Consider the following 16,834-nt stretch of genomic DNA (forward strand, 5'->3'; position numbering starts at 1 on the left):
TATATATATATATATATATATTTGGAACCCTGGTGGCACAGTGGTTAAGAGTTCAGGTGCTAACCAAAAGGTCAGCAGTTCGAATCCACCAGCTGCTCCTTGGAAACCCTATGGGGGTAGCTCTCCTCTGTCCTGTATGGTTGCTATGATTTGGCATCGACTTGACCACAATGGGACAATGAAGAGATACAGTATATATACACATACATACATAGATACATACACATACGCACATAAATATATGTATATGTATATGTATGTCTGTATATATATATGTATCGAGCCCTGGTGGCACAGTTGTCAAGAGCTTTGCTGATAATGGAAAGGTCTGTAGTTCGAACCCACCCAGCAACTCCTTGGGAGAAAGATCTGGTGATCTGCTTCTGTAAAGATTAAAAAAAAAAAAGAACAACAAACCAACCACATTGCCCTTGAGTCAATTCCTAGGAGAGACCCTATGGGGCAGTTCTGCTCTGTCACGTGGGGTTGCTATGAATCAAAATCGACTTGATGGTGGCACCCAACAACAAAAAATATATATACATATATGTATAATACTTTTATGTCTCCCAATATTCATGGACTTAGGTTTCTAGAAACAGGCTTGTAGGGCTGGGGGAAATATCGGTTCTTTACAGTCAGGTAATTTAGGGACTGCTCTTCGAAGCATGAAAATTGACTTTGCCTTGTCCAGGACTGTCAGTCTCTGCTGAGCACAGGGCAGAGGATCAAAAAGGAGTTAAGGAGAAACAGAAACCACCGAGCCGGGTGCATAGCGGTGGCTGCCAAGTGGGGATGGCAGATAGTTCTCATCACCTGAGGCGTCCTTACCACCCGGGCTTGTGGGGGAAATGCCCCGAAAAATCAGTGAACCACCAGCAGAAAAAACAAGAAGGCTTTCCCCTCAGCCTACAATTCTCATGCATTTGAAAGTAACTTTTTCCACTGAATTAACGAAACAAGGAGGTTTTTGCCTTGTTTTAAAGATGTTCTTGTTCAGAAGAGCAAAGCCGCCATTGCCCACTTGGTACCTGGATAAAAAGTGGAGAACGCTGGGGCGGGAAAGCTGAATTTGTTACCTCTGGTTGACACCTGTGAGCCAGAGCTAGAAACTGCACAGGCAGACGCAGACCCTGGGCGCCATGATGTTACCGTGATCTTGGGGATGGCCAGTTGACTGCTGGAGCCTCAGTCGTTTTTTCTCTCTGTGATTGTAAGGACATAGAGTAAAGGGAAAGATGGAGAAGCTTGAGCTCAAAGCCATGAATGTTTGGACTAGACTCACGTGAGAGTGCTCCAGGCAGAAAACAGATGTGAAATTGCTCCCTAGTACCAGCGCCAGCTGCTGTTGACTCTGACTTACAGTGACCCCATGTGTGTCAGAGTAGAACTGCACTCCATAGGGTTTCAGATGGCCAGTTTTTTTGGAAGTAGATTGCTAGGCCTTTCTTCCATGGCCTATCTGTGTAGACTTGAACCTCCAGCCTTTTGGTTAGCAGCCAAGCACAATAATAGTTTGCACCACTTGGGGACTCTTAAATTGTTTACTCTGCTGTTTTTCTTAAAAAATATCAGAGAAGAAAGTGTAAGCTCTCTAACGGTCTGTCTCTGAAACATAGAACCATATTTTTTTTTAACTAACTTCCTGTCACAGATGGTGTTTGCAGTACTGTTGTTTATTTTCATGCCTCGTTTCATAAATGATGCTGAGAATTGATTATGGATAAACCATTGGAGCCATATTCCCAGGGTAGTCTGCTTGTCTAAAATAATGATTATTTTTCTGGTCATTTGCTTCGGAAAAACAAAGGAATAAATGTGTTCAGGTCTCAGCATCAACTTCATCAAATGTATGGCCCTGGATAATTCACTTAAATCTTTTGAGCCTCAGTTTCTATATCTGTAAATTAGGCTGATGGTTCCCACTTTGCAATATGAAAATGAAAAAATGCATAGGAAAAGGCTTTCTGAACTGAACGGTGCTTTACGATGGTAAAACAGGAAATTGTCAAGTAGCAATGGTGGGTAGTTAACGTGGTAGGTACGCTGGCTGTGTTTTTCACGTTAATACACTAGGATTGTGTTGACGCAAGCTAAAGTTGAATTTCCAGCACTTATTAAAGAGCCTAAAATATTTTGATTTTATAATAGAAGCTGAATTAAGAGGGTGAAAATAACTGATTTCAGTTTAGTGGGAATAATTCTATCGTTTCTTAAATCAATTTCAGATGGAATTGTGGAATGTCAGCAGGGACCACCAGGTGATCAGGGTCCCCCTGGAAGACCAGGGCAGCCAGGATTGACAGGGGAAGTCGGCGAGAAAGGTAAGAAATTTCAATTCTTTTTTTTTAACTGCAGTTGTATACGTAAGTGTGATGTACTTCCACATGTCTGCAGGCTGTGGAGTGGGGTTGGAGTGGGCTGGAGGATATTCTTCCTTATATTTGGAACTGCCCTCAAAATCCATTCCTAGAATAATTATCTTCCGGCAGCTCTGTTGGAATAGCTGTGATTTTGAGCTTTTGAGAGACAGGTGTCTGTCATCTGGGAGGGAATAGGAAGGCACAGCTCAGGACACAGTTATTGCTCCTTGCCATTTCCATGGGCTGTGAGGTCAGGCTTCCTGATGAGGATATGGTCAGCAGGTTAAACTCCCAATCAGATCACATATTGTCACGATCTTTCAGTTCCAATTTGGAGAGTTCTGTTCTCAAAGAACAAAAGTCTTTCCTTCAAGCCAAATCATAAATCTGCCCGTGGAATGGGAATATCCACTCATACCCAAGCCATGTTTACATAATCCGTGTGAGCCATCCTGCTGCTGGTGGGGCAACCAATTTTATCCTTGACTCTGAATTTTGTCTTTAATCTTTTCAAGTGTTTACTGTAACATTGGTACAGGGCGGATATATTAATCTCTTTAGCAATCTTGGAAGCAGAGATGGATTATCATTGCATCAACAACCCTGTATTAGAGTATAATAAATAATGCATGTTTCAGTTTTTATATGCTTATTAATAACTGGAGAGTATGAAGCCACTCCAGAATTTCAGCACCATTCTGTATCATTTGTGCCCTTAGATTGTAAAGAATTTTTGGTCCTCAGAAGTCTGAAACACAAATGCTCCCTGGGAAACAATTTCAGCTAATGTCTTAGAATTTTAGCAGCCACATAAATTGCAGGGTCTTAGATGGCAGTGATCTTAGAAGTCATCAGAGTCCATCTATCACTTGGTTTGAAATGAATTCCTCTAGTTACCAGGTGTTATAGGTACTTTCTCTGATGGGCTGTTCCACATTATGGTCAGAAGGTTTTTCAGACTGAGATCTTATTTACTTATCCCCCAAGTTGCAAGGGAGCCCTGGAAGTGCAGTGGTAAAGAGCTCAGGCTGTTGGTTAACCAAGAGGCTGGCGGTTCAAATCTACTAGCCACTTCTTGGAAACCTTATGGGGACGGTTCTTCTGTGTCCTATAGGGTGAATATGAGTCGGAATTGACTTGATAGCAATGGGTTTGGTTTTTTGTTTTAGAATCCCAAAGTCTTCTTTCTTCCCTTTGTCCTCATATTGAAGAACTATCATCCTACCCAGATAATAGTTTGTTAATGCGTCTCCCTACCCACTGGTAGCCTTGAGAGCAGAAACACCTATAGCACTCCACAGTGCCCAGGACTTGGCCGAATTCTGTTAGATCCCATTAATGGGGCCCAGTTCTGCCCCTGGAACAGTACAGATGAAAAGTGTGCCTGTGTCAATGTTTCAGTGACATGAAGCAACCTTCGTTGATCCTGTTTCCATTTATGTCAACAGGGCCCATGGGATGGAGCATGTAATACTAGTGCCTGAGGCTGGGAGCAGCCAGTTAGGGAAGGAAGGGAAGGGTCATAAAGACAAACCTCCACGACACCCTAGTATGGACTGTTTCATACAACCCTTCTGCTGTATATTATGACTGATTTGTGTCTAGAAACTAGATACTTTAACATTTAAGACACAGGTGTATCTAAGACACCATAAAGCTGTCCAGCCTAGTTTGAAAATAAAGACATGTTAGAACTTCCAAAGAAAGGCATTTTCTCTTGGTTTTCTGTCTCCTAGTCTAGTTCCTGGTGTCGAGTCAGGTTATCCGTTTTCTTGGCTTCTTGTTCACATTGACAGCCATCCAGTAACATAGATTTAAAGTCTGGGAGATATATTTATAGTTCACTGAAAAATGCTAAAAGGAGCTCTGGTAGCACAACGGTTAAGAGTTTGGCTACTAACCGATAGGCTGTTCAAACCCACCTAGCACCTTTTTGGGAGAAAAGACCTGATGATCAGCTTCCATAAAGATTACAGCCCAGAAAACTATAGAGCTGTTCTACCCTGTCACATGGGGTCACTACGAGTGAAAAATCAACTCAACAGTGACTAATAACATCAAACAAAAAACACTAAAGCAAAAAATTAAACAATGGGAAGTTTTAGAATTAGAGACAAAATTATAATGGCCAGATATTCTCAGGAAGATAGGCAGAACTGAGTTTCTGCATCACTTTTTTCAGGCAGCTCCTATCCTTTTGCAAGGTGGAAAGACCAGGATTCATTTAAATGTACAGTAGCAGTTACAGGTGAAACATGCTGAAGGCAACGGGCCTGTTCAGTGACCTCAGAAAGAAGAGCACATGGCAGACTGCAAAGGGTCACCCCGTGAGCACATAGAGACGTCTGGAGGGCGTGCTGGCTCTAAAGGAAAAAACATAAATTTGAATAGAACACTGTGAACGACAGCCATCTCCGCCTTTTTCTTTTCTGTCAGCACGTAGCAGAGACTTCTGTTTGTATGCTGCATTCAAGTTCCCAATGTTTCCTTTTTTAGGTCAAAAAGGGGAGAGTTGCCTTGACTGTGACATAGACGGAATCCGAGGGCCTCCAGGGCCACAGGGACCCCCAGGAGAAATAGGTAAGACCTGTAATGTGAAAAGGATCCGGTCAAAATTGACTTCAGTGGTTTGACACCTTCACAATGAAACTACGTCCTACTCCATTGAGAGACTTATCCTTCAGCATTTAAAACTAAAGAATGGTAATGAGAATTTTAAGCCATGCTTTCAGGATGTGTCCTCATTGTTGAAAATTATCAAGATGGTCTATAATCTTGGGGTGGTGAAGACTACCTAAATCAAGGATAGTTACGTAAGTGTTCACTCAGCTCCATACGTTTAGTTGTCTCAAAAGAAGTTATTAGGATGCTTTTCCTGAAAGTGGTGTATGGTAGAAGGAGGGGCCAGGTAGCACTCCGAGTTCTGTGCTATTTGCAAGCGTTGGAGGTCACCTTTTCTCTTTCTGAACCCATCCTAGGACATTTTAGTTATTACTCTCTTGAGATTTTTTCAAACATCCATCCACTCTGTGTAAAGACCTTTATGCTTTTGGATCTTGAAAAAAGGTTTTGAGTTATTAGGAATGATGTATTGCATTTCTGTTCTCCGCTTCCCCCCCTCCCAACCCTGCTTCTGAAAGGTTTCCCAGGACAGCCAGGAGCCAAGGGGGACAGAGGTTCACCTGGAAGGGATGGTCTGGAAGGACTCCCGGTAAGTAAACCTACTTGAGTTCGTATACGTATTAGAGGCTGCAACCCAACAAACAAAGCTGGATTTTTTTTTTTTTTTGTATTTGTGCAGAAATGGCTTCTGATGTATCTGGGGGCTGGCGAAGTGTTATTTTGCCCAGTAGTCTAGAATTTCTACAGCATTTGACCCTTGTCATTAGCTCGTGTGTGGAGCACCGAAAATGAGCAGCCCTGTTAAATCCAGAACGCGTGTCTCAACTGCTGTTCTTCTCACGGGGCCAGAATTCAGGTGCAGCTTCTCTGTGTCCAGGTGCAGCCTGCTGGTGGTGTGTCCCCTTCCTGCAGGGTCCCTGGGATTTCTTGAAGCAAATGGTACCACCAAGAGTCACTTCTAAGCAGCTACCATATAGGATTAAATTGCTGTCTTTTTGTGTTACTTTTGCTCTTAGAAGTTGACATCATTTCAGAAAATCCAAAAACTTATTAGTGAATAGGTTTAGCATGGATAATTTTTTTTAAAGAGATCCAGGATCATTGACCTATTTTCCTCTAGGTAAAAGAAATAGTTTTTTATTCTCCTTCTTAGAGATTTATGTTTCACAAATCCCTGCCACCAACATCTGTTATATAGGTGCTTTTTTGGAATCTATAAATGACATCTTTCAGTTAAAACACTAGCTTCTTAGCTTCTCTAGTTTGTTTTAAAAGTAGCTGTTAAATGGAAGAGAATAATAATAATCTTAAATATTGAAGGAAATTATTTCAAAGCTCTATTTCTAAAGCTTTTAAACCTTATGCCACTGTTCTCCCTGCATTTTCTTTGTTCTTCTAAGCTTTGAAAGCCATCTGCTACTAGTTTCTGTTGTTTCCGTCATCCCTTTTGTTTCCCCGTTTTTTTTGGTCAGAAATTTGAAGTCATGTCTTTAACATTACCTTTTTTTTTTGTATAGCTCTTTAAATTCTTTTAAGTTTTTTTTTTTCTTTTCTAACATTGCTGAAAGCTTCCATAAGGGAGGGCTAGGGCAAAAGTTAGTTGCAACAGGAATGAAACAGCTGGAATTCAGCACTGGTTCTCTCCATTTGAAGTTAGATCTCGGGCGTTTGCTTTCCAGAACTTCCTTGGTGCCTGGGGAGCTGGTGAGAAGTTGCAGTTGTTTTGAATATTTCTAAATAAATGAGAAGTTCAGATAACTGGGAAACTTTGACTGGGGTGGCGATCAAAGAAAGAAGAATTTTGAAGGGAGCAGAAGAGGTTGCTTTTAACCTCTGTCTATAGGCCTTTATCTGCTCAGCTTTCCTGGTTTACTTCCTGCTTCATCTCTGGCTGAAAATCAGCCTAGATCCCTCCTTTCCCCCAAGCCCAAAATCTAATAAAAATGGAAAAAGTTAGAAGAGGTGAGAGAGAAGGGTGACTCAGGAGAAATCAGGGTACTGAAGAAAATAACAAATACATATATTCAAAAAATATATAAATTCCCATGTCTTCTCCATCTGGAGTGCCATTCTTTCCATAGATGGAAAAATTTTCTAAAAGTAGACTTATGGATAAATAATTTAATATTGTTTGAAGCTATATTATAGCCCTTTGGCTTAACAGCTCAAAAATACACTCTTCTTATTTTGAATTTGTCCAGAGGCTAAAAGAGATACCTACTCTTAGCTTTCTAGAGCTGCTGTAACAAATCACTGCAAAATGGGCGGCTCAAAACAAAAGAAATTTATTCTTTCTCATTTCTGGAGGCTAGAAGTCCAAACTCAAGGTGATGACTGGGTCTTGCTCCCTCTGAAGTTCTTAGGGGAGCATCCTTCCTCACCTCTTCCAGCCTGTTGCAGCCCCAGGTATTCCTTGGCTTATGGCAGCATACCTCCAGCTTCTGCCTCCTCCGTCTTCATATGGTTGTCTTCCTTCTGAGTCTATGTCTCTCCTCTTTTTCTAAGGACACCCGCCATATTGGATCAGGTTCCACCCTACTCCTGTATGACCTCATGTTAACCAATTATATCTACAAAACCCTATTTCCAAATAAGGTCAGCTTAGGATTGAAACATCTTGGGGGACACAATTCAACCTCTAATACCCACTAATCCATAGAACATACCAGATAATAGAATAAAACAAAAAATGGTGAGATGCTCTGACTTTAAATCCAAGTAGCATTTCTGTGAAATTTCATTTTGAAAGCCAAGTGTTTGGTTTTGGGAAAGAATGACAGATACCAAAAGACTTGATTTCTGAGTGAGACAAGGAATGATAAGTTGATCAGAGAAGGTTCCATGGTCATCGGGGGCGATTAACTGAACTTTACTCTTCTTGGCTTTTCCCAGAATGGCCCCATTTTTGGAAGTGAACAGCATATTCCTTAGCTCTTCTTCAGTTTAGGTAGCAAATATTAGATTTTCAAGGCAGTATTCGATTCCTCAACATTTATCTTAAGGAGTGTGGATCAAAGGACTTTGAGTCACTTAGGATCAGGAAGATGTATGATAAAGAACTTGCATGAAATGTCCTAGAGTCACAAATGTCACTTTTACAAGGATCTAGATGTCTCCCTGAAATAAAAAGTACAGGTACCTGTGAAGATAATTATGATTACATTTTTTATAAATTATATTCTTCCACATATGATCATGTAATCAAAAAACTTTAATTTCTAGGCTGTGAGCAATCACCACAAAATAACATGAGGAGACTTCTAGGTTGAGCAAATTATGCATTGGGTATAATTTCTTACATTGGTGTTTATTTTTTTATTGGTAAATATTGCCAATTAAACATCAACTTTTAAAACATATTTTTTGCTCCAGATATTAAGGACAGAAAGGTAGAAACCTTGGCCTCTATCCTCAAAACTCTTACAGAGCAAAGAAAAGACAGACATGCAGACAGGTTTTACTAATAAAGAACGGTAACTTCTGTAACGAGGACTGCCCAAAGTGCCATGGAAACACAGGAGAAGGAAAGGCTTCACGGGGGAGTCTAATTTTAGCTGGGGTTTGTTGTTGTTGTTAGGTGCCATCAAGTTGGTTCCGACTCACAGCCACCCTACGTACGAGAGAACGAAACACTGCCCGCTTCTGCTCCATCCTCACAGTCGTTGTTATGGTTGAGCCCATTGTTGCTGGGATTTAAAGGATATATAAAAACATCCGTTGCTGTCAAGTCGATTCTGACTCATGATGACCCCATATGTTACAGAGTAGAACTGCCCTATAGAGTTTTCTTGGCTGTAATCTTTATGGAAACAGTTTGCCAGGCCTTTTTTTTTCACAGAGTAGCTGCATGGGTTCGAACTGCCAAACTTTAGATTAGCAACCAATCGTAAACCTCTTCACCACCCAGGCTCCTTAAGGACGTGTGGGGGCTAATATTAACTCAAGAAATAAATCTAAAAAACACCACGATTCCTTTCAGATTCAAAAGTAATATTATGGGTTCACTGGCATTTACCTCAAAGAATGAACTTTCTATGATCCTCTGCCAATTTTTCTGGTGGGTGGCTCTTTGGAATAATTCGTTGCCGTTTCTGGGACCACAGCAAACAGACTGGGCTTCTTCTACCATTCTTGAGTAGGTCTGAATGAAATGTCCTGTTCTAGAGGTCAGGATCAGCTCAGATCAGCTGTAGTGCAGTCAAACAGAACCTTCTGCAACGATGGAAATGTTCCGTATCTGTACTGTCTAGTTTGGTAGCCAGAGCCCTGGTGGCACAGTGGTTAAGTGCTCAGCTGCTAACCAAGAGGTCGGCTGTTGGAATCCACCAGCCGCTCCTTGGAAACACTGCAGGGCGGTTCTACTCTGTCCTGCAGGGTTGCTATGAGTCGGAATTGACTCGATGGCAACGAGTTTGGTTTTTGGTTTGTCCACATGTGGCCGAGTACTTGAGATGTGACTAGGGTTGAGACTAAGGAAACTGAATTTTTAATTACTCTTAAACTTTTACGTAGTATTGGCCAGTGCAGAGAGAGAGGAGTTGCTGACTCTTGATGCTTCTAGAAGGGTGCTGGATGGTGTTAGATGCGCATCCAAGTGGTGTCACTCCCCCAGATTTAGCATAGGAAGGCCAACTGCTCCCATTCTTTAACCTGCTTTGTTTTAGCTCTTGGGAAGCAATATGGGCAGAAAAATAAGTCAGCCGCATCTGGGTTAGTCTTGAATTTGCCATTTGTTTGACTTTGAGCAGGTCACTTAGCCTCTCTGTGTCTCAGTCTCCCCATTTGTCTGATGAGCACATTTGACTAGGTAGCATCTGACTTTCTTGAGTGCTCACATGATGTGGTAGATGAAGCCCAGGCTCTGCAGCAGAAATGCGTGACTGCATTCCAGCTCCAGCACCTGCCGCCTGTGTCGTCTGGGAAAAATCACTTCACCTCACTGAGTATCGATTTCCTCATCGGTTAAATGGTGGTTATAGTGTTCCAAAGTCTCAATCAGGACTGGAGATGATACAAAGGATCATGACATGACATGTTAGGCATGGGATAAACGACGGCTGTTTTTTTAACTCAAAAAATTGTATGAATTTTGAAATGTTTCTGGTCTTCTTTCCTTGAGAAGCATATGTTATACATAGAAATACAGAAGTATGTGTATGTCTGTGATGCACAGATGTATCCAAGAATATTTTGAGAGGGAGTTTATGGAAAGGAATTCAAATTACGTGAATTGTGCAAGAGTTTGAATTCTGTCAAGTTAGCCAGGTGAACTGAAGATGTTGATTTCCCAGGCCTAAGAGAACAAGTAATTGGGATGATTATTGAAACCCTTGCAATTTTCCTCTCGAATCTGACCCTCAGAGTGACTAGAGGAAGAACTGTTTGCGAGTGTGGGCATCCCTTACAGATTTTACTTTCCAGGAACTGAAAACGTGTTCTAATGTGTGTCTCTTGTGGAATAAGTCAATTCTATTCTACTGCTGTTCATAATAAGTATAACCAAAAGCCAGACCAGCTGCCGTCGAGTCAATTCCAACTCATAGCAACCCTATAGGACAGAGTAGACCTGCCCCGTAGGGTTTCCCAGGAGCAGTTGGTGGATTCGAACTGCTGACCTTTTGGTTAGCAGTGAGCTATTAACGGCTGTGCCACAAGGCTCCATAATAATTTTAGAGCTGGCCAGATATTCACTTCCAAGAGCTTCCTCTTTCAGTCTTGCCCTGGAAGTCTTTATCTCCTCTGGAATAGGGGTATGAAAGTAAAAGGAAACCTGTGGAATTTCCATAGTCACCACCACCACCACCACCAGTTAATGTCAAGTTGATTCCGACACATCGTGACCCCATTTGTGTCAGAGTGAGCCTGTGCTCCATCAAAAACCAAACCAAACCCAGTGCCGTCGAGTCGATTCCGACTTATAGCGACCCTATAGGACAGGATAGAACTGCCCCATAGAGTTTCCAAGGAGCACCTGGTGGATTCGAAATGCAGACCCTTTGGCTAGCAGCCATAGCCCTTAACCACTGCGCCACCAGGGCTTCCCTGTGAGCTATAGGGTTTTCAAAAGAATTTCTGAAAGTGGATCACTAGGCCTTTCTTCTGAGGCACCCCTGGGCATCTCCAACCTTTCAGTCAGCAGCTGAGCACGTTAACTGTTTCCTCCACCAAGAGACTCCCAATACTGTCCAGACTTAGAAATAACATCACTGTTCCCAGCCGTCATTGACTCTCCTCCACCACATACACCCAGAAGCCATTTCTGCAGTTCCTGGACCCCAAGAGTCACACAATTGGTACCTCCACAAGAAAAGCTTTGCTGTTTTTTCTTCTAACGGTTGCTAACACCTTCTTGTAAATGTTTAACAGTAGTAAGGGGGAAGAAAGTTATCTGAGGACAATTCATTGGGTGCACAGTTAGCTGTGTGCCCAATGCCATTCCATTACTCTTTCCACCTCTAATTGGGTCTCTCTAGAATACCTAATAAATAAATTAAAAAAAAAAAGTTTTGTGAAAGAAACACTAGTAAGGTCAGATCAGAGCTGTGTTCACATAGCTATTGTCTTGCTTCTAAAAAATGAATGATGAGATCTAAACACATTGGCATTTTTTAAAGAAGGTGGCCTCTCGATTCTGTTTTCATTGTTGACTGTGTTACCAGTTAAGCTGGTATGTTACACAGACAGATGTATTCTGTGGCGTCATGATGCTTTGTTGTTGTAGGGGCCACAAGGCTCGCCTGGGCTCATGGGCCAGCCAGGAGCCAAGGGAGAACCTGGAGAGATTTACTTTGATATTCGACTCAAAGGTGACAAAGGAGACCCAGGTTTTCCAGGACAACCTGGTATGCCGGGGAGAACAGGATCCCCTGGAAGAGATGGCCGTCCTGGTCTTGCTGGACCCAAAGGTTCACCGGTATGTTTTTTTCCATACTTTGAATGTGCGTTGTATAAATGGGTCTGCAAAGAAACAAATTACTTGAATCATATCTATGTACTTTCAATAAATGATCTGAATTGTGACCATCATAAACGAATTTGTTCATGGGAAAACTCAAGTCTACAAACCTGGGTATTGGATGGCGCTGGCTTGAAGATGAGAAGATAATGGATCAGAGTCAGCTGATGTATTGGGGGAACTAAAAAGGTTCAGATATGTTGGATGTGGAGGTGAAATTTAAAGTTAGTAGTGTTAAAGCAATCCTTTAAAAAAGATTCAAGATAGAAGTATCTTATTTTTTGAAGTATGTCCTTGGGTGGGGAGGGGAAAATTATTTCTAGGCTTAGAGGGGAAAAAAAATTCTGGTTTTCTTTGTTAACCACCTGTTGACCTTTGTGGGAGGGTTGATGAAGTAAATGAATGTAAGCCAGTTGGACTCTAGTGCTTATTTACTGCAGATGGCTGGAAAATGTGATGTGGTTTGGAGTGGCTGGTATGTCAGCTGATAAGGTCCCTCCTTCTTTTTTGTTTTTAGGGCTCAGTAGGATTAAAAGGAGAACGTGGCCCTCCTGGAGGAGTTGGATTCCCCGGAAGTCGCGGTGACATCGGCCCTCCTGGTCCACCAGGGTTTGGTCCTATTGGCCCAATTGGTGACAAAGGACAAGCAGGCTTTCCTGGAAACCCTGGATCACCAGGCCTCCCAGGTGAGGGGCAACAGGCAAAAGCTGCCCAAAGAACACTGGGTTCAGAGAGGCAGGAGACATGGCTTTGGTTTCAGCTCTTGAAGGAAGGAGGAACTATTGACAGTGCTGTTTTTCAGTTGTCTACCTTCTATAGAGCTACTAGGCTATCCAGACCCAACACATACACCTTTTAGATTAGGATCTTAACCTTTTTCATCTGCCAGAGCTGTGTTTACTTCAGTGATTGTAAAAGCCTAGTTGCCAGGGGTGTAACCTATAACAAATCTGTATTTACCATAATCCGTAGCTGAAGAATAACAAATTATGGATAACATTATGAAGAATGAGAATTCCAGAACACTTAATTGTGCTCATGAGAAACCTGTATATAGATCAAGAGGCAGTCGTTTGAACAGAACAAGGGGATACTGCATGGTTTAAAGTCAGGAAAGGTGTGCGTCAGGGCTGTATCCTTTCACCATACCTATTCAGTCTGTATGCTGAGCAAATAATACGAGAAGCTGGACTATATGAAGAAGAATGGGGCATTAGAATTGGAGGAAGACTCATTAACAACCTGCGTTATGCAGATGACACAACCTTGCTTGCTGAAAGTGAAGAGGACTTGACGCACTTACTGATGAAAATCAAAGACCACAGCCTTCAGTATGGATTATATCTCAACATAAAGAAAACAAAAAGTCCTCACAACTGGACCAATAAACAACATCATGATAAATAGAGAAAAGATTGAAGTTGTCAAGGATTTCATTTTACTTGGATCCACAATCAACAGCCATGGAAGCAGCAGTCAAGAAATCAAAAGATGCATCGCATTGGGTAAGTCTGCTGCAAAGGACCTCTTTAAAGTGTTGAAGAGCAAAGATGTCACCCTGAAGACTAAGGTGTGCCTGACCCAAGCCACGGTATTTTCAATCACATCATATGGATGTGAAAGCTGGACAATGAATAAGGAAGACCGAAGAAGAGTTGACGCCTTTGAAATGTGGTGCTGGCGAAGAATATTGAATATACCATGGACTGCCAGAAGAACAAACAAATCTGTCTTGGAAGAAGTACAACCAGAATGCTCCATAGAAGCAAGGATGGTGAGACTACATCTCACATACTTTGGACATGTTGTCAGGGGGGATCAGTCCCTGGAGAAGGACATCATGCTTGGTAAAGTAGAGGGTCAGTGAAGAAGAGGAAGACCCTCAACAAGATGGATGGACACAGTGGCTGCAACAATGGGCTCAAGCATAGCAAGGATTGTGAGGATGGCGCAGGACCAGGCAGTGTTTTGTTCTGTTACACATAGAGTCGCTATGAATCAGAACTGACTCAATGACACCTAACAACAACATAGGCGAAGAATGCATGGACTGGTACTAAAAAAAAAAAAATTTATTTATTTATTTTAATTTTGTTTTTATTGCCCTAAATATCTTGAATTCTTATAAGGTAGGTTCAGTGTACACATTCATTGAGGCGATCATTTGATCCTCTGCTAAAAGCTAAATGCTGACACCCAGTGGATTTCTGAGGCAGCATATACACACCCAGATGGCTGGGCCAACGTCTCCTAGCAGGGAAAGCCTTGGTGATAGGGGAGATTTTCCCGGGCTGTAGAAGATTGCACAAAACTAAACACTCTGGGGGCAGTTCTTCTCTGTCCTATAGGGTCGCTGTGAGTCAGAATCAACTCGATGGTAATGGGTTTTTATCCACCTGCACTGTTTTGGGCAATATATTGTCACACATTTATCATGTAAAGAAGGTAATTTACCACCAAGTCAACATAATGTAGGTCAGCCTCAAAGAAACTTAGGATTAGTACTGGCTGATAAATTGAGAGAGAACAGTAAAAATCCTTTTGGCAGTCACACTAGGCCATGTCACTTTTGTTATTGTAGATTATTCAGATTTTTGTGACTCTGAAGAAATTCTTATATCAGACAAGCATCGAGGTCATTTTGGGCATGAATTTGGGGGAAAGGAGTTGCTTTCTCTGAAAGATTCTAGAAAAGTAGAGGGAAGAAATGGAAAAATATAGACTGAGGCTTCTCTGTCTAGGTATGCTCAAGTATCATTTTTTTAAGGAGTCGTAAGAGGATATGGGAGCCCTGGTGGCGCAGTGGTTAAGAGCTTGGCTGCCAACCAAGGTCTGCAGTTGGAATCCACCAGCCCGCTGCTTGGAAACCCTATAGGGCAGTTGTGTTCTGTCCTATAGGGTTGCTATGAGTTGGAAACGACTTAATGGCATCAAGTAAGAGGATATAATACTATAGCTCACACCCTTATGTATCTTTGTTCTTTTTTCCCAGGTCCAAAGGGTGAAGCAGGAAAAACCGTTCCTTTACCTGGTCCCCCTGGAGCAGACGGGTTTCCAGGGTCCCCAGGTTTACAAGGACCCCAAGGTATTTTTAGAATTTCAGCTTACCTGGGGATAAAATGTGAAAGCTCTCCATTTTTTCTTACACTGACCATTTGTTGTTCTCACAACAGGTGACAGGGGTTTTCCTGGGGCCCCAGGAAGGCCGGGACTCCCAGGAGAGAAGGGCTCTGTTGGCCAGCCAGGAATTGGATTTCCAGGGCCTCCGGGCCCCAAAGGTAAACCTATGGAACAAGCCTGACTGTGAGTGGGGCCATTGTGCTGGCCATCAGCCAACAGGAGCGCCAACTGGGCTTCAGTTCCCTGGCTGGGCACTAGCAATGGCGCCAGTCTCTCCTTTCGACCTCCCGTGAATTCTAGGAGAGGACGAGGAGTCCACAGATGTAGAGACACTGTGAAAGTCAGTGCAGGTGCAAAGTGGGTGTGTTTAGAAGAGTCTGTGCAGTTGTAAGAACAGCGATTTTGATTGCTTAATGCAGTGGGTGAGATGTGGCTTCACAGTTCGGTGGCTTTGGTTAGAAAGAAGATAGGGCAGTCAGGGCCACGGTAAGATGCCTGGGACTACTGCCACATGCTGCGTTTGTTTAAAACCCACTCTCGAAAAGGTCCTCTCTGATGAGTGAAGAAAAAATACAGTGAACAGGGACCTATGGTTTGGGAGTCAGAGGGAAGGCCGAGGGGATGGGAGCAGGCAAAAATAGAGCCTCAGGGCTTTTCTCTTACTGAAAAGGCCCTAAGCTACAGAGGCCCCGAATCCTCACAGGGCATTGTCCTTTCAGAACGTTACTCACTTCATCCTGAAAACTACAAGTAAGAGGGAAAACGTCATCCTTTTCATGGTTTTATAGGTCTGCTTAGCCTTGATGGACCCTGTGATTTACAGAATTGTCATGGAAATTGGCTCTAGGACTCAGAGGAAGGTGCTGTGAGCTCCAAAAGGGGCTTGTCTTTCCCATTTGATCAGGCATCCAGGCCATTTGCCCAACACTTGCTTAAAAGAATCCTGTCTCCCAGAGGTACTACCCCGCATCCACTTTCATTTTCATAGACCTCTGCATGGGACATACAGGAGACGGCAGGTTTTTCCCTCTGAGAGTCACGTAACACGCACCACACACATGACTGCTTCTGTCTGGCTTAAGGGGCAGAGAACATTGATGTTCAAGAGGGCCAAATGCCAAGGCCTGCTCCATTCATGAATACCGCCATATTCCATATGGATACCATATTCATATTCCGTATGAATACCACCATATTCCACATGAGTACCTTATCACTAATTAAGGACTCCTTAATTAGAGGCCCTTTGTCCATGCTAATAAAAAGTGAACAACAAAGTTACTTGGAGATATGGATGCTGGGTGGGCAGTTAGGTCTGTCACTAGGAGAGTTGCTCCACACACAGCCCCATGGCGTGTTCTTCTCAAACTTCACTGCACGTTAGAACCACCTGGAGTTCCTGGGTGATGCACATGGTTGAGAGCTCGGCTGTTAACCAAAAAGGCGGTGGTTCATGTCCACCCAGAAGCACCTCAGAACAAAGGCCTGGTGATTACTTCCTAAAGATCCGCCATTAAAAACTCTATGGAGCAGAGTTCTACTCCGACACACGTGGGGTCACCATGAGCTGGAGGTGACTTGGTGGCAGCTGGTAGTGGAGCGTGAATAGCTTTTAAAGAGCCCAAAGACCAATTACATCAGAACCTCTGGGAGTGGGACCCCAGCATTTTTTAAATCTCTAGTTGATTCCGGAGTCCTGGTAGCACAGTGGTTAAGAGCTTAGGCTGCTAACCCAAAGGTCAACTGTTTGAATCCATCAGCTGCCCCTTGGAAG

At 42.8% G+C, this 16,834-nt stretch overlaps 1 protein-coding gene across 1 annotated transcript in view; it reads left to right on the forward strand.

Moving 5' to 3' along the window:
* Window positions 1–16,834, forward strand: part of COL4A1 (collagen type IV alpha 1 chain) — a 173,545-nt gene that overhangs the window by 122,473 nt on the left and 34,238 nt on the right. The window contains exons 22-28 of the mRNA XM_064275232.1: window positions 2,229–2,324; window positions 4,860–4,943; window positions 5,504–5,574; window positions 11,707–11,898; window positions 12,458–12,626; window positions 14,933–15,025; window positions 15,114–15,218. Of these exons, the coding sequence (XP_064131302.1) occupies window positions 2,229–2,324; window positions 4,860–4,943; window positions 5,504–5,574; window positions 11,707–11,898; window positions 12,458–12,626; window positions 14,933–15,025; window positions 15,114–15,218 (810 nt within the window). The remainder of the gene's footprint in view (window positions 1–2,228; window positions 2,325–4,859; window positions 4,944–5,503; window positions 5,575–11,706; window positions 11,899–12,457; window positions 12,627–14,932; window positions 15,026–15,113; window positions 15,219–16,834) is intronic.

The sequence above is a fragment of the Loxodonta africana genome, chromosome 23 (assembly GCF_030014295.1).
Source record: "Loxodonta africana isolate mLoxAfr1 chromosome 23, mLoxAfr1.hap2, whole genome shotgun sequence".
Classification (NCBI taxonomy): domain Eukaryota; kingdom Metazoa; phylum Chordata; class Mammalia; order Proboscidea; family Elephantidae; genus Loxodonta; species Loxodonta africana.